At 41.2% G+C, this 22,437-nt stretch overlaps 1 protein-coding gene across 1 annotated transcript in view; it reads left to right on the top strand.

Annotated features, from left to right (window-relative positions):
* Positions 1–20,986, top strand: part of ROS1 (ROS proto-oncogene 1, receptor tyrosine kinase) — a 110,366-nt gene extending 89,380 nt beyond the window's left edge. The window contains exons 39-44 of the mRNA XM_043543138.1: positions 4,282–4,411; positions 5,532–5,629; positions 5,761–5,964; positions 6,929–7,063; positions 10,092–10,255; positions 19,080–20,986. Of these exons, the coding sequence (XP_043399073.1) occupies positions 4,282–4,411; positions 5,532–5,629; positions 5,761–5,964; positions 6,929–7,063; positions 10,092–10,255; positions 19,080–19,237 (889 nt within the window). The 3' untranslated portion in view covers positions 19,238–20,986. The remainder of the gene's footprint in view (positions 1–4,281; positions 4,412–5,531; positions 5,630–5,760; positions 5,965–6,928; positions 7,064–10,091; positions 10,256–19,079) is intronic.
* The last annotated feature ends 1,451 nt before the right edge of the window (positions 20,987–22,437 follow it).

The raw sequence follows: 22,437 nt of genomic DNA, 5'->3' as shown, positions 1-22,437 counted from the left end.
TAATAAGACTGGGACTTTTCAGCTTGGAAAAGAGACGACTAAGGGGGATATGATAGAGGTGTATAAAATCATGACTGGTGGGGAGAAAGTAAATAAGGAAGTGTTATGTACTCCTCCTCATAACACAGGAACTAGGGGTCACCAAATGAAATTAATAGGCAGCAGGTTTAAAACAAATAAAAGGAAGTGTTCACACAACGCACAGTCAACCTGTGGAACTCTTTGTCAGAGGATGTTGTGTTTTTGAAGGGGTTCAAAAAAGAACTAGATAAATTCATGGAGGATAGGTTCATCAATAGCTGTTAGCCAGGATGTTCAGAGAGGGTGTCCCTAGCCTCTGTTTGCCAGAAGCTGGGAATGGGCGACAGGGGATGGATCACTTGATTACCTGTTCTGTTCATTCCCTCTGGGGCACCAGGAATTGGCCACTGTCGGAAGACAGGATACTGGGCTAGGTGGACCTTTGGTCTAACCCAGTATGGCCCTTCTTATGTTCTTACATAACTGACACTGTGATTGAAGAATTTCTGGTCCTGGGCGCACATAGCAGATGCACACCCTACAGCAAATACCCACAGGGAGAACACATCTCTAAGAACTCCACTTACTGTAAGGTAAGTAGCCTTCCCTTTGCGACCTTAAGTTCCAGCTACATTGTGCTATAGAATAAGTTCTCCAAAAAGTGTGACAACTCTTCACTTCCTGGAGGACTTTAGGAAAGTTTGTTACCTTAGTTTTATACATCGTTACTGTTCCTAATAAGAGTTTAACTTAAAACCAGTCTGCTTGTCACTAAGATACTACAAACATATATTTTTCTAGGTAAAATGAATATGGTATATATCTGTAGACAAAATATTTTATGCATCCCTACTTACTGCATTATTTCTTACAGATAAATAATTTAAACACAAAATTCCTGGAAATAGAGACCCCTGAAAATTAGTACAATTAAATTTACACACACGAACACACACAATGGGACTTAGAGATAGGCAGAATATGAAACAAAATTTAAAAATTCATTGTTCCCATTAACCTTCACTAAACCAGGAACTTTTTCATGTGTTTCATTTGTTACTGAATTTTCATGTGAGGCACTTACCAAAACGGGAGAGATTTTCATTAGCTGTCGAGAAGGTCTAATGGTAGATGCTTGATATTTATCTGTTAGGTCTCATAAATTATTGAAGCTGAGGACTGACTGGGCAACATAATTGCAGCTGTTTAAAAAATCCTGATGTGCTTTTTATCTAAATATAACCTTTCTGTTGCTTGTCTGTCTAAATGAATATTGCAATGCAGACTGTAATGCTATGCACACTGTTGTGTTTAAACAAGGAGTATACATTGCTTCTGTTACTATTATTATGCACCAGTGATAAAATACTTGGGTTACATTCTGTTTTCAAACAACCATTTGATATTGGATATTGGTAACTGAGTCTCTTGTGTTCAAAAATATATTGCAAAATCTCAGGAGATGAAGAATGACAAGTCTGTGGAGAAACGGTTGGAGACTTGTAAGGGAAGTACCAGGTGCTCCTACTCTTACTATTGTTCTTGAGAGCCAGAGTTTATGTATGATTGAGAGGTATGTGCCAGGCCGGGGAAGGGAACTGTCAACTTAAAAATCACACTTCTCACGGAAAAGTTTTTACCTACTATTGTTACAAGCAACACCTAAGATTCCTGGAACTGAGAGAGGTTAGAGGAAAAAAGTTTCTCCGTTTTATTTGTTTGTTTACATTTGACAGCACTTTGACTAAAGTCAGTTTCACTCTATCCCCTGGATAGTTTCCCAGATTGTTTAGAATCTTTCACGCAGCAGCGGGGAGAGAAAACCATTTTAAATCATAAGAAATTGAGATTGTAGAATCACAGAAACTGACAGAATCTGGCACTGCTTTTAATTCCTTCTTTGAAATGTACTAGATTTTAGAGTGTCCCTATAATATCCCTATTTGTTTGGACACATAAAAGTCTGTTTAATGGGTTTATGCATGCAAACAGATGCGATTGCAAGTATTCTTCACACAGTTTTAGATTTCCCTTGAAAATGTACTATAGGAAGCAATACTGCATAAGCAAGTGGTTGGGCTGCGTAACCTAATAGGTCTTTTACATCTCTAACTCTCATGAATCTATGGTCATTTGCCCCTAAAGACTATACGATGGCAACCATCTGTTTCAAAAAATGATGGTGTAAGTGCCAAAAAAGTTCAGTTACTGTGTGTCATTCGGCAGCATCACAAGTGGCTAAAAAGTCCAATTCTTGAGTGACAGTCCTTGCCACAGATAACGCAGGCGTAAGGTACAGGGCCAGAGGAAGAAGTCAGCTCATTACTAGAGCTTGAGAACTGCTGCACTTTGCTATTCGCTCTCTTCACTTTCCTCTCTCACAGCCACTCCCTTCAGCTCTTTGACTCTGTGGTAAAGTGCAGGCCTCTAGAGCAGCCTGTTGCTAGCTGCACCTTTCCCAGCTTATGGTGTCAATGTTGAAGTCCCTCTTTTCAAGTCCCTCTTGCAAACGTCCTTGTACCTGACCCTAGGTCAGTCTAGTGGCCTCAGGGTATTTGCAAGTTCTCCATGCAGGAAATCCTTTGGACTATGTTCATCTTCCATTGGGTGCAGATGACCAAGCCAACGGAGACATCTGTGTTCGAGAAGAGTGATTAGACTTGGCAATGTTGCTTTCTCAAGTGTCAGGAACTTTGGTTTCCCGCTTGATATTTAGAATACGGCAAAGACAGCAGGTGTGTGAAAGATGTTTAGCCTTCTTTCATGTCTGTGGTAGGTGGTCCAGGCCTCGCCACCCAACAGCAATGTGCACAAAATGCAAGTCTGCTAGATGTGTATCTTGGTGTTCAGTGTTAGTTTCCTGTTATCTCACATGCCCTTGGTTAGCTGGCTGAATATGGCGGCTGCTGATGCAAGAATTAAGCTTGTCATCTCGCAATAAGTTCTCCAGTACAGATGATCCTAGATAGCAGAACTTGTGCACAATATCTAGTATGGTGTCAGCTATTGAAATCTCTGGTGCAGCCAACACACCTTGTGCCATAATCAGAGTCTTCTTTAGACGGTTGGTTAGTCGAAATTCATGACAATCTAGTGTAACCCACACACCTCCTGGGTGTGGTGTTCTGTCTCATCTAGTGGCACCAAGACCACTTTAAGAGAGAGAGTTAAATGCGTTTGCTCTAAAGCCTTAGCTAAGAGCCAGTTGACCCAGGTCAACAGTTGACTCCAGAGGCCCCAAGTTCGATCTTGCTCGCCCATGACCGGGGTATGTTGGCGTTACAAGTGGGGGCTCATCCACGATTCCAGCTGGGAAGTCTCTGAAGCTCAGGATGCACTTCCTTGGCTAGGGGAAGTATGTAACCCACACACCTCCAGGTTATGGTGTTATGTCCCATCTAGTGGCACCGAGACCATTTAAAGCGAGAGAGAGAAAAACGAGTCTGCTCTACAGCCTTAGCTAACAGCCAGTTAGCTTTTAGCTCATGTGGTAGAGGCTCATGCACTAAGCTCCAGAGGCTGCCGGTTCGATGCTCCCTGCTGACGACCAGGGTCTGTCAGCGTTACATGAGCACAAAGCTATGGCAAAGCTGCTGAAGCTCCTCTGCACTAAGATGATATGTTGCCCCACAGACTATATGCTGGAATGGACTTCTCTGGGTGAGTCATTCCACTCTAATAATAGTAACTGTAAAATGTCCTCTTTTTTCTCATTTAATGTTATGTTGCAGAAAACACTATAAATGTAGTAAATCTCCAGAATATCAAGGACAGATTGCAGTTCATATTAACTTCAACCAAGAGGAGACAATCACATGGGTATTCTTCCTCTGCACACTTCCTTTTTTCTAGGAACACTAGGGTGACTGGATAGCAAGTGTGAAAAATCAGGACAGGACATTGGGGGGGGGGGGGAATAGGCGCCTCTATAAGACAAAGCCCCGAATATTGGGACTGTCCCTAGAAAATCAGGACATCTGGTCACCCTAAGGAACACTCTGAAGAGTCCATGCCTAACCACCCTACCCCATAGAGTAACATAAAGCTACATTTTTGGTATATATACTTGAGCTCTCTTTAAGGTTGAGGAGATACAGAACTTTGCAAGTGTCAAAAGCCTACAATTGGTACAGACAGAATTTTAGAGATGAAACACTTAGTACAGTACTGGTAGCAGGAAATGGGTGCAAGTCCAGTTAGCTAGTAAAGTCCATGATTTTTGTTGGATTTTTCCTCCTACATATGTTTTGTTTTTTTCAGCAAATTTGATCACCCCCACATCCTGAAGTTACTTGGAGTTTGTCTGTTGAATGAACCCCAGTACATTATCCTGGAACTGATGGAAGGAGGAGATCTACTCAGCTATTTACGAGGAGCCAGAGGGCAAAAGGTAGGCAGTGGACTCCAAAAGGTATGTTTTATTTTTAGCTGCTGGTGGCATTCCTGAAGGATCCCACCGTTTTCCTCTTTTCCCCTTGGTGAAAGGCCCTGTGTCTGTCCAACCCTTTTTTCCATCTGAAGGTCTCTGGACTGGCTTCTTCATAGCAGCCCAGGAACTCAACATTGAGCTCATAACCAACTTCAGGTCTCTTGTGTGGCAGTAGCTTGATCTGCCAATAGGCCTAGGACTATATTTTCAAAAAACATTTTTAGTCCTAAAATGCCCATTGAATTTACCTAGTAAAATCATGTACCCCAAATAGGCATAAATAAGGCTGATAATATAATATTTTCTCTTTTTATGATTTGTATTGCAGAAGCATCTATAATGGAAAGGCAGTTCTCAGACATATAGGAAGACACTGTCCCTGTCTCAAAGAGTTTATATGCTAGGGGAGATCTACCAACTAATGAAGGGTTGGGGAGGAGGGATAAATCTCTTACTCAGGTGATTCATATTTAGTATGTGGAATAATAACATGGATTAAAAAGTCACTGGCAAGGATGACTTAAAGCCAGGATTTTATGGCATTGTAGCAACAACCTAATTCACCGCCATTCCTATGCCTAGTCCAGATCCAGTGTACTGATCTTAGCTATTGATCCATACTACAGAAAGTTTGCTTGTCTCTGGCCTGATGAGAGTGTTTAGTGATTAGCTCTTGAGTAATTAGCCTGTCCTCAATAATGCCTTAAAGGTGGGGGATAATCTCCAGAGGCCCAATTCTCCCAGTACATGGTACATATATCTCCCATTATATATGTCATTATATATGACGTCAGTAAGTATTATGTTACTCTGAAGTCGGCAAATAGGGTTTGTTTTGCTATCTCTCACTGATATTACTTAGATAATAGAGAATCCCCTTGTTCTTGAATCATGAATACCCAGAGTTGTCTGTCCTGGTAATATACAGAGATTTTGCACCTACCTGCTTTTTGCACTTTTGAAAATCTCTGGTCATCTCAAAAGGAGACAAGCAATAAATTTTGTCATAACAAGTGGTCTTTTTTGTTTTGCCTTTGTAAAGATGGAAGACATTGCTAATCACTGCCTCTCTTTCTTTTAGTTCTGTGGTCCTTTGCTAAAAGTGGCTGACCTTCTGGCTATCTGTCTGGATATTTGCAAAGGTTGTGTCTATTTAGAGAAAATGCACTTCATTCATAGGTACAGGGTTAATTTCCTTGTAGCTCTTACATGTTGTTACCTACAGTTTGTAGGAGAAAATAAACTAAACTGAAAATGATTGCCTGGCAAAAACTATTACAATTCCATCATTGTTTATGCTTGTATATTAGGGACCTGGCAGCTCGTAATTGCCTTGTGTCAGTGAAGGAATACACCAGCCTCTCCCGAATAGTGAAGATTGGGGATTTTGGACTTGCGAGGGATGTCTATAAAAACGATTATTACAGGAAAAGAGGAGAAGGGCTTCTCCCTGTGAGATGGATGGCACCTGAAAGTCTTATTGATGGTGTGTTTACTAACCGATCTGATGTATGGTAAGTTCCTGGGGGTACAAAGAGGTGGGAAAAATAATAAATAGTAAAGCAGGGAAAAATCAGTTTGCAGTAGCAATGGTGTGTTATTTATAGTGCCATCTCTGGTCATTTTTATACTGAGGGAAATAATGTCTGCTTGTTGATGTTTTCCTGAGTTGATAAAAGGTCCCGCCTTCTGACAAATACCTGCATGTATATATTTCATTATTTAAAGCCATGGAGTCTCACTTCAGTCCAGCTGGAAGTAACTAGGGTCACATGACCAAAACAAATTTATATGTTTGTCCACAAAGTGTCTATTTTGCTTTTTTTTGTCAATGAACTGACTGCTGACATCACATTCTTCCCACTCCACTTTCCATTAGACCAAATGGTGCATCCTCCACAGAGGCAAACCTTTTCTCCTTAGCACTATTTCCCCAAGCTCCGCAATGACCTTAAGTTGTTAATACACTTCTTTAGACCTTTGTCCCAGTCTGGATCCTAGCATCAGCACAGTTAGAATTTTCAACAGTACTTCACTGCAGCCATTTAATTTTCACTCTTTTTATTTACATAAGGGAAATGTATAGTGCTTCAAGTCCAGGCCCCAGATTGTAGGTGCTGACTGCCTCCTGAGTGATATTAAGCAAGTGTAACGCCCATTGACGCCACTAGAGGCTTCTTAAATAAATATGATACAATTGTCTATTACAAGGTGTCAGTGGAGGGTGAGGGTGCTCAGTTCCTTACAGGATTGATCCCAACGTACGTGAAGGATAGGTGGCATAATAGGTTACTTCCTGTAGTTTTTTCTAGAGACCTGGTTAACAATGTATGAACTGGTTCATATGAAATTAAAACCCTTTCGCTCTGTTTTTTCTTATTTAGAGGTTAGCGAAAATTAGGTTAAATAACAGTAGACATAATTGTCTATTTATGACATCCATTAAGCTCATTAAAATTCTCCCTTTGCCTTCCTTAGGGCTTTTGGAGTCTTGGTTTGGGAAACTTTAACTCTGGGTCATCAGCCATATCCAGGTTATTCCAATCTTGATGTTTTACATCATGTACAAACAGGAGGGAGGCTGCAGTTGCCAAACAATTGTCCGGATGATCTGTAAGTTAATTTTGTTTGAATAGAATCATGAATATTAATGAGATACTGAGGGCCACATGTCCACCTGCCCATCATTTTGCTTGGGAACTTTTGCACATGCAGTGCTTTCCCCTGCAGCATTCAGTGTGTTCTCTTTTTGGCAGACAAAATAATCTGCATTTGCATGCCCCAGCTGGCTAGCTACTCATCCAATGGCCCAGTTTGTGAGTGTAGAGCTTTGATTGTGGCTGAAAATTCAGCCCTAAAATTAAATAGTGTATATTTGTTGTTGTACATGCAGGAACCAAGATATAATTTGGACATTCAGCATTGGGAATGAATCTTGTAGCAAGAGATGTATCTAATCAAATTCAGTGGTAATTTCAGAGAGTTCATCTTCTGTCCCTTAAATTTAATCACTTGAGTACAGAAGTTGGGTTTTCTCAGTCTGTGCATTATATTGCCACTCACAGAATGTATCACATCCAAGCAGTTAAACATAAGATGTGTGGATTGGTAATGGCCTATGTAGCCTTCACTTATATAGGTCACAGGTTTGACTGCAGCCAGTTCAGTAGTCAATAGAAGTCATGATGGCTTTAAGAATTTTAGTCTCAGTCTAGTTCCTAGTGTACAGGTGCCTATATAAGCATAATGGTTAGCACCCTTGTTGGCAATTTCAGAAAACCAGCCATAGATGGAATGTGTTTGGAGACCAGGCACCCCCTCACCCTAGAAGTACTCTCTACAGAGAAAGGTTGAGGCAAAGTGAGAAGAGAGAAGTTTATTCTTCTTCTGATTGTTCTGTACATATCTGTGGATAAAAACAGCACCTTTCCGGGCTATCTTAAGCACTACATTAAAATGAAATTTTTTAAAAAGACTGATGTGCAGAATGGCTCAATATGCCTGTCGCTTGAGGGAGATGGAGCAAATCCATTTCACCCTTTAAACTCTCTGAGGAGGACTTATATTCTAAGTTGCTATTATCATCTAAGTAGTCACAGCAGGGCATTTGGCATTCAGTCCAAAAAATGGAAAGAGAGACCAGTTGACATGCAAGATCCCCGCTGGTGTAAAAGTCCCACAAACGTCTGCTTTATAGAAGTGGCTTGGGAAGAATTGGTGAGCCCTGCCCTCTACGGCAGGGGGTTAGTGAGTAGCAGCATGAGTTTCATGGATCATTGCTGGAGAGTATTTAACAAATATATCACATGAAATTTATTTCTAGTAGGAAGCTATTCAAGGCTCTATGTTGCCTTGATAAAGATTAATTAGGCCTTCAAAAGGAACAAGGAAAATCTGTTTTAGCTGAAATAACCCTCTAAGGCTTCAGTCCTGCAATTTACAATGTGCAGGTGGACCCCTGCAGAGATCCATACTTCAGGGGGACTGCACGGAGGTGGTGGGGGTCGTTCACACGTTGTAACTTGTAGGATGAGGGCCTAAGATCAATAACCTGATCTTTAAAAGCTAGGAGTCTGAATTAGCTCTTTAAGTCTTGTACCTTCATTTATCTCATTGGCCAACCACTCAGCACCTGCATGCCGATTCTGTCAGTAAAGTAAATCGCTTGTTGCTGCTTTGCTCAGTTATTAATGGAATGCCTAGATTCTTGGCATTCCTGCTTCCCAATTGAACCTGCACTGGACATCAGCAGTCATTAATCGTCTCCTCTGAACTTCAGCTCGCTCACTGTCATTTTACAAAACAAACCGTCACCGATAGGAAGAGGGTTCAAAGGCCAAACAACTTCAATTAAGAAGTGTTTAGGAATTTGTGGTAGGCTTTCACTGCAGGGACAAGTAGAACTCACATGAAGCCTAGGACATAAAAGGCCTTGAAGGGGCAGGGACTGTATGGGTAGGGAGGAGGATGTGAATGCCCCCACACACACACCATTTGTTTATCAAAATGTTAATCCAGGAAGATAATAATCCACTTTCCCTGTAGGAGTGGAGGGGGTAAATTCTAGTACTGAGTTGGGACAGGGACTATGTGATCTACAAGCATTTACACTTAAGTAAATATTGACTTTATTGACACTCAAACCCTGATATAGTAATTGATGGCCATCAGTTGGCATAACTACACTGGCGTGAACCCCTAAGTGTAGACAAAGGCAAACCAAAGTTTGAACAATTGAGCTAAATCAATGCAAACCCCAAAAGGCTCTTGTCTACATGTCGGAGTGTGTACCAGCACAGCTACCCCAATAGCTGAATTATGGTAGTCCCTGAATGTAGATGAGGCCATCGTTTCCACACATAACCCCTCGCTATCCATGAAAGTTCTGCTGCTGAGTTTGGTGAAGAAACATTTTTGATTACGTGTGTAACTAAGCAGTTGTACTTGTAACACTGGCCTATATTGAGAGTTCCTCCCCAGTAAAAGGCTTGATTAAATAAAAAACAGACAGAGAGATTAACTGTCTTGAGTAATTTTGTATCGTCTGCACATTTTGACACCTCGCTGTTTACCCCCTTTTTCAGATCATTTCTGAATATGTTTAATGGCACTGGTCCCAGTACAGATCTTTGGTGGGGACCCCACTATGTACCTCTCTCCACTGTGAAAACTGGCCATTTATTCCTACCCTTTGTTTCCTATCTTTTAACCAGTTACTGATCCATGAGAGGACCTTCCCTCTTATCCCATGACTCCTATACTGCTTATAAACCTTTCGTGAGGGACTTTGTAAAAGTCCAAGTATGCTATATCCATTGGACCACCCTTGTCCACATACTTGTTGACACCATTAGAGAATTCTAATAGATTAGTGAGGCATGATTTTGCTTTATAAAAGCCGTGTTGACTCTTCCCCAGCCTATCGTGTTCATCTATGTGTTCATTAATGAAACATTCTAGTGTAAGTCACCATAGACTCATTAAAGTCAATGGAGATATGCCAGTTTACCTCAGCTGAAAATCTGGCCCTCAAAGTTATTGGTGGTGAGGATTTAATGATCCACTAACATAGCTTCATTATAATGGTGGCTATAATTACATTAGAATTAATTCTTTTATTTTATCATTTATTTTTTTCTAGACGGGATTTAATGACAAAATGCTGGGCCCAAGAACCTCACAATAGGCCTACGTTCTGTTATATTCAGGACCAACTGCAAGAACTGAGAAACTCTCCGATGTGCTGCACTCTCCAGCGTGAGGACAGAATGCTTTCTACTGGAGTCCTCAACCATGCCTTTGAAGGTGAGTTTGAGACAATGCCTTCAGTCTCACTTGTTTCCCCTGTTGACAAGGTACAGGATAATTTAAAGTAGGCAACATTGTAGTTCAGCTTTTCCTTCTGTTCTTTCATTATCATGTCTTGGTTCCATATTATTTACAACTTAGCTTTTAGTTAGTAGCTTATCACTCTCTCTATAACTGGCATTCTGTGTATGATTAAACAAAGCAGAATAGGTAAATGCTCTTGTAGTTGTAAAATAGAGATGTAGTTACAAAACATAATGTTGCAGGTGTTTTAGACATGAAAAATATTTTGTTTAAATGGGCCACATAGCAATCTCACATTGGTACAAATTTGGGGTAACTCCGTTGGCATCAAGGGAGTTACTCCAGATTTCATCTAGTGTAAATGAGATCGGGTTGTGGCCCAACAAGTCTGTCAGCCAGAAAATGCTATCTCACATGAAACAAGTGTCCAAGGTTATGAGCAGTGGGAGAACAGCGTGTTCTAATGCTCTGAGAAAAGGAATAGGATTCAGGAATTCATTGTCATACAAGTTCAGACGGACAGACGCTGATACCCTTAGTGATTTCTTTACCTCAAATTCACCAGTGACAAAATGGGGACAGTACTACTTATCTCCCTCACAGTGGGCTTGTGGACATTAATTGGATGATATTTGTAAACTGCAGAGGAGATCGCCAAAAGAAAGGGTGAGGTATTCTTGTTATTGCAATCGTTACCATAGTCATAATGCATACTCACAAGAGGAATGAATTAAGGTTGCACAGACAAAATGGCTCATCCATTTTGACTGAAATGTTCCAAAACAATTCAGCCTGAGGCAGACACCCAGCATGGAAAATTTCAGCCCAAACAGTTGAAGTTTGGCAAAATTATATGCCGCTGAAAAACGGTCTTATTGGGAGAAGTGTCGGGCAACCTTAATAATAGGTGGTGCTACCAGTCTTGGCTAAAATATATGTTGAAATCAGTGGGAACTGTGACTGCTCAGCACCTTTGTGAAGGAGGTCACTAACATTTTAAGTCGGTTTACACTATCTTTTGGGGGGAAATCTTCCACTACTGTGCTACCAGCATTGCAGCTCCATTGGTGGGTAGCAATGGTGGAAGTACAAGTGTAGGCAGGGCACTAGTGACAGCAAGCAGCTTTATTGGGTCATCTTTACCTGTTCTGAGTTGGGTTAGACACCCCGATGGTAAAAATGCCAGTGCCCTGTGTACACAAGTGCATCCTCCCTTGCTACCTGCTGGTGGAGCTGCCCCCATGTTAGTACACTGGCGGAGATCCTAGGAAATCTAGTGTGCCTTAGTTGGACCATCTATAAAATGGAGATACTAACTCTTACCTGCCTCCTGGGGTGTTGGGAGAATCAGTTAGGTAAGAATTCTAGAGCATTTGGAAGATGTAAACGCCAAGTAAGGCTAGGTATTATTATTATTAGGCCTATCACTTCACTTCCCTCGGCATGTGACTCTTTCTCTTGGAACCAAAGCTCTTGGTGACAGTGAGCATTTCTTGGCTGGAGATTTGTAACAGGAGTTTCATTACACACAAAGGCCAACAGTCATGTAACATTTTTGGAAAACAGGTCTCAGATAATTCGTCATGGAACAGACCTTTGGTTTATTTGATTTGGCCTTGGTCTTACCAGCGCTAACATAAATGTGCTTAATTTAGTCACAGCTAAAATGATAGCATGTGTAAACTCAGGATTATTCTTATTAAAAATCACTTTGATATTATGGAGCGTTTGACATTCATAGACTGAGACACTTTCCCTGCCCAAAACAATTTACAACAGAGTAATTAAGGAGTGCTCATGTTAGTTCAGGATCCCGAATTGAATTGCCACCTCTTGCTTAAATCAGCCCCACATATGGAGGCAATATTTGGGTGAATGCTATTTCAGGGGATTTACACTGCAGACAGATAACTGTTTGAACTGACCTTGGGCACAGAAATCCATGGAAAATCAGGAGACCTACTTGCACATTGCATTGACAGGAGAACTTATCTTTGAAGTTGTAATGACACTACATCAACCCTACAGCCGGGGCTGTGGAGGGAAGCTCATGTGAATGTACCCATACCAGATGCACAAACAAATATGTATCCAGGGTGTCAGGAGGATTAGTGCAGCCCATGCTGAAGCCTGGGCTGTGACATCCTCACTTCTATTTTTAGTGAACTAACTAAAGCACAGCTAGAGCAGGTATATCTAAACAACCTGCCATTCCCAGCCCTGGCTGCAATGCACCATATACCCGAAGGACATTGAGGACATTAGGCATGCAGGTACCACAGTGAAGGGCACAGTGTAGGATCTAAAGAGAAGCCTGCTGTTGGGGAAGGAGATAGATGAGTGCTACTTTATAACCCCTGACTCTTAGGAGAAATAAGAATATATGTAATAGAGAAGAGTGAATGACATAAAGACCCCAGCAAATATCCAGCCTCTTAAAATACAACTATACAGAAGGATGTCATCTAAAACAGACACGTTCAGGAGACAAGGTTCTATGCCAAAGTTCCCCAGTCTGCAGGGCAAGAAATTAATTAGAAGAGGGGGAGGAAGGAGAGTTCAAAGAAGAGGAGCAGTGAGGAAGAGGATAGCTGTTGGACACCTGATCTCTCTCCCAGTCCAACTGTATAAATGTCTCCACACCTGCAGAAAAAGCGGCTTGTAGCTCCTGGAAAGCTAGCCACTTTACCTGCCTGCCTCACTGGTGACCGCTAAGAAAGCCAGCTATTCACACGCAACCTGTCCTTTTTTACATGTCACACAACGTCCTATTGGTGACACCAAAATATTGATGTGAGCCTGGCAGTGATGCACCAAGAACAATGACCAAATACCAGGGGTTGTTCTTCAGAGGGGAACATGAATCTGACTCTGTAGAATATCCAACTCTAGAGTAAGCATGGCAGTGTGAACATTATAAAGGTGCAGAAGAGAGAACTTCTTTCTGCTCCATTACTCTGAGATTCAGCCTTTAGTCTGTAGCCTTTCGCTGGTCATCCACAACCAAAGTCTTTGTGTTCTTCCCAACAACTACTGCGAGTGCACTGCACTGTGGCAGTTTCGATAATTTAACCAATGTGAGTGGATAGCTTCCCTCCCACAGTTGTTATTTCTATGGTTTTTATCACTGTAGTTTCTGAGTGCCCACAAACAATGAATTTATCCTCACAACACCCTTGTGAGACAGGGAAGCACGGTTATCCCATTGGACTGGGGAACTGAGGTACAGAGTAAAATAAGTGAATTGCCCCAGGTCACATAGGCACAGCCAGGATCAAACCCCAAATTTTCTGAGACCCAGTTCAGTGCCTGAAACATAAGAGCATCCTTCCTCCAATTTCAAAAAGCCTAAATGAAAAGTATCACTAACTACCATGTTAACATTAAGGCCCCAAATTTCTGTCAGCCTCCAGAAATGTACCTGTAGAATTGTTAGGTTTATCCATTTACAGAACAACCCTCTGCATTTGCACATGCAAGCTGGGTGTTTGGTTGTGCCGTTCCCAGACTGCTTCATTTGTGGATGCAAAACATGAAGTTTATACCTACAAGTGCAATTGTAGGTTTGCCAATGTCTCAGTCTGCTGGATTGGATACTTAGCAAAGCTGAGGGAGCTGATCAGCTCCCTGCCTTTTAGACCTGGCAGGTCTAGCTGGTTATTTATTTATTTGGGACATTTTAACAAGTTTACAAATCCTTGCCAGAAACAAAACAATCATTACAAGAGTTGGCTTTTGTTTATAGAGACCCTGTACTGGAATATGGTCAGCAGATCTATTTTACGGGGCGTTACCATATTACAGACTGAGCATCATTACACCCGCTAGGTCTTTTCTAGTGATTTTATTAAATGGAGTGAAAGCTCTGTGTACCCACTGAACAGACCAGGCGTGTCTACCAAATGTTAATGTTCAAAAACATTGGACAGATGTGCTGGGCTCTTTTTGCAGCTGAATGTACTTTGTCTGAGGAGTATTGAATAGAAGGTAATCAAATATCTAAGTATCTGTCTGTCTGCTGGGCAGCACTAGTTTTGATCAGTGCTCTACTCAGCGCCCACTTCTTGCTCCAGCTGGATGTATCAGGCAAATCTCTAGTTGCTCAAAGTGCCAGTGTGAGCCTCTGCTACTCTGTCCCGTCTAGAAACGGTTCTTCCAGACAGATCAGACACAAGGGTGGGGAAGTTTGAAGAAGGCAGCAGTGCCACTGTCCATGGTAAATTATTTTGTGGCTATATTATTTTCTGTCTTTAGAGCTGGCAAGCCACCACCATTCTTAAATGCTCAATTCACATTTTGGAAAAAAAAAAAAGAGTAATAAACTAACCTGCAGGGTGTATGTCATGAGTCTTTTTTCCCCTGAATTCTCTGTTGTTCAGAGGAATGATCATATCTATTTAAACTTCTCTGCCGTGTTAAAATCTGGGATTAGAGAGCGTAGCATCTGCTGGATGACTAGTAATGGTTTTCAACTCATGTACCTTGTTAAAACCAATCACTCTTACCTGCTATTCTGCACACCTGCCTGTGTTTAAGTAAATCACTTGGACAAGCAGAAGTTTCTCTAAAACAGATGTGCTGATAAACTACATCACCTAAACCTTGTATCTGGCCTTCTGTGCAGGCTTCTGAAATTCCATTATCCTCTGTTCTATTTAGTTCAGTTAGTGTCTGACCTAAAGCCAAATTAAGTCAATGGAAGGATTCCCATTGATTTCAGTAGGCTTTTATTTCAAGCCCTTTTGCTGTAGAGGTGGATGGCTACAACACTGCATGCAAAAACAGTACAGCACAGAACAGTCATTTCATCTCTGTTTCCTTGCCAATTACTCTTTCATTTCAGAGAGAACAAATAATGGGTGCTACTTGGTTAGGGAAACAACAGTCACATCTTCCTTTAGATTTTGAAAAAATACAAAAAGTGATCATTACAATAAGTCATTATAAAGCAGGAGAAGAAATTGTCTTCTGCATTACAGGTATGTACAGTGCCTAGCACAATGGGGCCCTGATCCTTGCTAGGAATTCTTAGATGACAATACATTTTAGTCTAACAAACCAGTCTGCATCTATCCCTGCTTTGACTGTGGCCCACATTGCGTTTACCAAGAGTGCTTCTTTCATACAGAGGTTTCTCTTGATAAACATCTCTTTGAAAAATGGACTTTAACTTTTTAAGTGTTGCTTTTATTTTTTAAACACTATATAAATGGGTGCACAGCACAGTTGTCCCTTGGCTAAGCAAAATTCTCACTTTTAGCATCCTTAGGATGACAGAATAGCAAAGCTTAGTGAGTCATCCTAAAAACGTGTGAGATGATATGCTTGATTAGACAGGAGACACAGATGGATCTCCACTGATATATAATACAGTGTGAAGTATTATAACAGATATATTTTTGTTCTGTTAATACTTGTTACTGAAATACAGTACCTGCACCTCCAGGTAGTCCATAGGTATCAGCATAATACTTTATCTGTAGGAAATACTCCCTCATACTATCATACATGTCTGAGACCGAGAAATTCAAGGTCCCGTAACCAAATTCTTACCCTTAATATTCCTTGAATAAAGATATGTAACTGAATACTTGTCTGGAATATACTCAACTTTATGCTCTCTCCAGAAGCATCTCTTGCTCCCCAACATATGAATAGTTTGGTGTGCATACAGGTGGTGGGCGAGAGATGTCATCTCAAATAATTATTAAAAAGAAAATAGGAAAGTAACTTTCAATTAGGGAAACAGTGCTAGTCACCATATAAAAACTGTACGATATCAGACAGCTTGTGTTGCGTCTTTATTACAAAATCATTATCATCTAGGGCTAGATACTTAGCTGGTGTAAATTGATATAGCTGCACTGATTTTGCTGGTGCTGCACTGATTTGCACCAGCTCAGGATCTGGCCCCTAAAAATAGTTTCAATGGAAAAAGTAACATTTCTAGGCCAGCTTTAAAAATGTTCTGTTTGCTCCTTCGTCACCAATCACCCCTTCTGCTGATTAATTTCCTCTTATAATTTTGTCATCTCTGAAAATAAAGGATATCAAAAGTTTCTTTAAATAAGACTATACTGAAAGTACACTGAAGATATTTATATAAACTTTATAACTATTTGCACCTTTCCACACCAGATCTCGGAACATTTACTTACATGAACTAATTGCATAACACCCCACAAGGTAGTTAGGGAATATGCCTAGCGATTGCTTCTCCCACCACTGTGGTGGAATGCAGTAGCTATTTAACAGCACTGAACAACACTGCATATCAATTTAGAACAGGAGGTAACTGAAGAATACTGCAGAAATTTGGCAGTGGAAAGTGCAGGGTGAATTAGGAGAGGCACAGTGTAATTAATTCAGCTGCAGTTTGGCCAGGGCGTTGTATTTAACAATGCTTTTCTTGGGAAAAGTGCTAAGGGAGTAAGCGCCCACGGGTGAATCACCCACACCACTGCATATAGCATTCAGACGTTGCTTGGAGGTCTCCGATTTGAGTGTTTAACTGGCTCAACCAGGCTTTGCATGTGAAATCTGAAGCGATCACAAAACAAAATTTAATGGCTGCATCTACTCACATATAACCTAGCCTGGGTATAAATCAAACATCTAATGTTAACAATGTTGAAACTAACAAAAAAATCTGACAAGACCCAGGTATAAACAAGCCCCCACCCATATGTCCCTCCCTCTTTGTTCGCTTGAGAACCTAGCAGTTTTCTTTTGCCTCCCAAGGCTTACCCAAACTCAGCTCAGTTGCTGGTCTATCACTTTTCTGGCCTTTAGTGCTGCTTCGGGTGCTCACAGCCTTTTCTCTAATTTCCTGAGGCTTTCCTAACCAGCCATGACTTTCCTGTAATTGTTCATCTGTGTATCCTCTACTGGTCTGTTGGTGCTGTAATGATCCAGGTTAGCTTTTCTTGCCTTGCTAAGCTCACCTATGCAAAAGGTGACCGCTGGACCCAGTAACTTGACATCTTAGCATATATTTCTCAGCTTGTACATTAGTGTATAAGGTGCAAAGTTTTCATTGGTGTCTTCACCTGGAATGTTATGCCAACAGAAGAATAAATAGAGGCAAATGGAAAGAGCATACACATTTAACCATGTGTAAAACTGCAATGTGTAAACATGGCAAAGCATCAGTTCTGTAGTGGTTTTGTAACTAGTTGCTGTCATGACATAAAGTAAGGTATATTTAACAGGGTTGTGTTGTTTCCCTGGCTTTGTACACTATATTGAATGCTTCTGCAAAATAGTGTTTCTTCTTATTTTGTCTCCAAAGCTAAAAGATTAAAAACAAGGCAAGAAGTTAGTTGCAAGATGTCTTTTTTTTTTCTTTAATGGGAGACACAGTGGCGTGTCAGCTAAGGAGAAAATTATATTTTGTATGTTCTGTGATCCTTCAGGACTGATGGGGAAAGAATTAGTAATGTATCTATATATCTGGTAAAAATATCCCAGTGACTTCATGCTCACATTTCTGTAACCATCACCTCATCAGCTCCAGATACTTATACAGGAAACAAATCCGAATGCTCCTCTAGTGTTCTATACTTAGGCTGGTCAGCCGGCATATGTCTGGTCCGTAAATACCTGGTTGTACTTGGAAGTCCTTATTTTAAGTTTTCCCTCTTAAGAGTTTGTTGAGAATATGCCCTCAGTGTGTAGCCAACATGCCTATTCCAGGGCAGCTTGCCCCTGAGGGTTTCCATTAGGTGCTCTATTAAGCAAAAAAACAAATACAAAGAAGAGCCATGTTGGTGGGTGAAATCTCAATGAGGATTGGCTTACTAAATATTGCCATAATGACCCTGAACTGACAAAGAGTGTATCAAATGATTGTTCTTAGCTGTCAGTCATCACAGTATGTCAACATAGTTTGATCTGTCTCCAAACTTCCCTCCTCTCAATAGGGTTCTTAAATTAAACTTCTTTTTTCTGATAATCTTTCCGAATTGACTGTATCATGTGGACCCGACTCACTTCTGAGTTCTTCATAGTACAGAGAAGGATTAAAAAAAAGCTGGTGAATCAACATGAATAATTAAATGTCCTCTGGGTAGAACAGCGCAATGCTTGTGGTTCTGAAGTGTAGATAAACCTGGATGTCACATGCTTCATTTTCATATAGATGAACCTGGGTGTCATATGCTTTATTTTCCAGTAATGAAATAAAGTAAGTAGGTATCTAATAAAAAAAGGTATGTGTTACTAAGAATAAATACCCAGAATAACAGCAATGATAACTCAAGCCTTTTAGTTATTCAGTTATTTTTCAGGTTTTAGAAGATATGCCCATCCCTGGTTCTGGGCACATGTGCAAATGTAAGCAATACAAAGTTGGAATAAAAACTGTAAATTAAAGTAATCAGAAATGGACAAAACCTATTAAATTATATGTCTCTGCCCCTAGAAGCACAGTAGAGAATGCATCAATCTATACTTTACTTAACCTTTTGCCAGTAGGGAAGAACCTGCCTAAATGGTGGGACAGTTTTGGTTAGAAGTAGGGTCCAAGAGGTTACGAACATTCTTGCCATATGCACACAGTCTTTCCTACCAGGAAAGGCAAATCACTTATTTATAACTGTATTACTGTCCTTTTCAGCATGAGTGGTGATAAATTTTTTGTTTCAGGATATAATCCAGTCATGCTGCAGTAGAGAATAAATGCAAGCTGTCACTCCTTCTGTGGTCGCTAGATTCACTTTCTCTACCTGCTGCTTGACTCTCTTTGCCTTCTAATGGTGCATTTGAATTGGTAGTAAAACAGCAGCCTTTCTTTCAGATGCAGATGATGATGCTCCGTGTACAGATTCGGAAAGTACTCTTTCAGCTGCATTAATGGAAACCAGGAACATCGAAGGCTTAAACTATTTGGTACTAGTCACAGAAAACAAACAAGATCAAGAAAACAGAGATTCAAATGAGCTGGGTGAAATCTGATTCCTTCAGTCTGAGGAAAGAAGAGAAGGCACCAGTGCAGATGAAGAAATAAGCAAAGGAAAATATCCTGCACTCTGCCATACTTTCAGCAGTCCTGAAGGTGTGAACTATGCCTCTGATAATGACGAGTGATCTGATAGGTTTATTTTCAGGTTAAGTACCTTGCAAGCATGTGTCTCTTGTCAAAATTAGAGATATCATCTGGGGTTTTATTTAAAAAACTGTAACGACTAAAAATACTGGAAAATATTGCAAAGGAATTAATGATATATAACAGAATAGTAACCCAGTGACATAGGAGTTCTTGGATCAAGAATTCCTGAATTTTATGGCCACTTGGGAATTTCATATGAACTAGGTTAATTGGACATGTAATCAGATGAGAAGTGATTTTAAAATGAAATTTTGGCACACATGCTATCATGCTCGAAAGAGAGCAATGATGTGCTATTTCATATATTACAGGAGTGGCCATCTGCGGCTCACGAGCCACATTTGGCTCTTTTACAGTTAAAGTGTGGCTTATGCAGCCCCCCCCCCACACCCCCCATAGCTCCCATTCTCTGCTTACAAGACTGGGAAAGTGGAGCTCAGGGCTTCTCCCCTGTGGTGGGGTGGGGGGACTAAAGGCTTCTGCCCAGTGGAGAGGGGGTCCTAAGGGCTTCAGCACTGCAGGAGGTGCCTGCTGGGGGTCGGGGCTTCAACCCTGAAGGAGGCACCTTCCAGCAGCAGTGGGATTGAAGCCCATAGCCTCACCACCCTGCTGCAGAGCGGAAGCCCTGAGCCCTGGCAGGTGCACTCGGCTCTCAGCCATCTGAGGTTTATCGTATGCAGCTCAGAGGGTCAGTAAGTTTGGCCACCCCGATATATTATAAAGCTGGTTCTCGCTGGCTTATGGCAACAATATTGCCTGAAATTTGGCCCACATTTAGATTTTTGTAAAAACAAGCTTTTGCAAAATATAAGAAAAATGTCATTGTTTTTATTTATTTTTTTCAAATTCCAGTTGAAACAGCTGCAATCAGAGATCAGCCCACGGGCTGTGCATCATTGGGTATAGCTTAGTTTATTTCTTAATTTAAAAGAAAAGACTTTGGAACCATTAAGTTGTGCAATAGTTTTTCTGTGAATCTACATGATCCTATTTTTGTTACCTCCTCCTTTTGTTTGTCACAATTAGTGTGTCTTGTTTCATGTCCGGTTGTAAGCTCTGCAGGACAGAGGCTGTCTCTTACAATGTATTTGTACTATGGATAGCACCAATGGGGTATGCAGGGACTGGGACAATGGAGGGGTACAACAGATCAGGTTAACAGACCCTGATGCAAGATCTTAGATCAGAAGATGTCAATATCCTTTTCTGTATTTGGAAATCAAACCAAACTGTTTGACAAGTTTTCCAAACAGAATGTACTGACTAAAAAGTGTGGATAGTCAATTGGGACCATAATTATAATTGAATGAGTTAGACAGAGTTATTAAATGGCATCTCTTGCATTATTTATCTATTAGCGGTTACAATATCCTGTTTTCATGCAAATATATTTAGTAATAAAGGACACAGGAGAGAAATAAAGAAAACATGGTATATGGGCAGAGTTCTTTTGAAACAAAGAGCCAAATCCTCAGCTAGTGCGTAACTCCATTGAAGTCTGGCCCAAAATGTTTGTTAAGTGAGTAGAACAAGGTGTTAAAATTCTGGCCTTCTAAGAGATTATTACAAAATAAATACAGAAAATCTATTTTTAAAGTACCTGTCAAAGCCCCTATAAATGATCGTTAAGAGTAGGTGATTACAACTAAACTTGAAACCCTGACCTGGTGATGCTGATAGAAAACTGTAAAACTTCTAGCACTTTTTTCCAGATTATGTTCACTGGATAAGAAAAGTGTATGTTTTGCTTTCTCTTAATATGTTGGCTGATGAGCATTTTATATACATTGCTCCCATTTGGATAACCTTGAAATAATAAGTAATAGAATCTTTACATTAGGATTCTAAAGTGTAGACAGCGAGTCCCCCGCCGCCAGTCCTGCTAACACATGTGGGTAACTTAACGCCCAGGAATAACTCCCTTTCATTCAATAGCATCACTCAAATGCAGCAAGGGCCTGCCTGAGCCAAAGATCATTGAAATTGATGGAAAAGATCTCCCATTGATGTCAGTGGGTTTTGCTTCAGGCCCAAAGTTATTTACAAATATGGCATTCGCAGGATTGGGGGGCTTGGTTTGGAGGAGCAGGGCTTGACCCTGCCAGTGGTGCAGGACACTGCCAGGGGTACCACTACACAGATGGGATCCTCAGAAGCACTGAGCATGGTGTGGTGACCCTATCACTGAGGATCCCTAGTTGCCCCTGATGTGGAGAGCTATGCACTCTTGACCACTCCCCAACCTGCTCTGCAGGAGTGCTCAGAGGACAGAAGGGGCGGGGCAAGAGGGTAGAGGCAGGACATGGAACCATACCCCTTGCAGGCACTATGATCCAGGAGGTGGCAGCTACTCCCCACCCACCATCCAAAATCAAATTCCCCTGTGCTTACTGGCTGCAAGTGTAGGGGCCAACCATACAGACAGGGAACTGCAGGAACCCAGCTGTTGCACCACGAGCACCATGGCCCCAAGCCCAGGTAGCTCTGCTGGAGAAGAACTGTATCTGAAGGTTGGCCAACCAATGGTGTGTCTATCTCAGCCAGATGGAGCGGTGACCCCAGACACAATCCCCCTTGCTGCACTGTTTTGAAGCCATGTCCCTCTCTGTGGCATGGGCATCCGCTGCTGTGTGGGCAGATCCTTGTGTGCGGGCTGTCTTTGGACTGCATGCTGCTCTGCTGGCTGCTCATCTCACTCCCAAGGGTGTCCACTTGGTTGGTGATGCCCTAGGACCTATGCAGCAGCAGGATTAATTCCCTAACCAGTGCAGGATTGGGTGACAAGAAGTTGTGCTGCACAGCCTTGAGCAAGTCACTTCACTTCTCTTTCCCTCACTTCTCCCATCTGTAAAATGTGAATAATAAAACTGAACTATTTCACAGTGATTTGATGAGGTTTTATTCCTTGATATTTATACAGGGCTTTGAACATGTGACGTGTTACAGAAACGCAAATCGATAGGCGGCATAGGGAGTTTGTATAGTGCACATTTTCAGTAGAGTAAAGCAAAAATTCTGAGAAGAGGTGCAGAAGAATGGATTTTCT

The sequence above is a fragment of the Chelonia mydas genome, chromosome 3, assembly GCF_015237465.2.
Source record: "Chelonia mydas isolate rCheMyd1 chromosome 3, rCheMyd1.pri.v2, whole genome shotgun sequence".
NCBI classification, from domain to species: domain Eukaryota; kingdom Metazoa; phylum Chordata; order Testudines; family Cheloniidae; genus Chelonia; species Chelonia mydas.
Note: the sequence above shows the minus strand (reverse complement) of the source record. Positions and strands in the feature narration are given on the sequence as shown.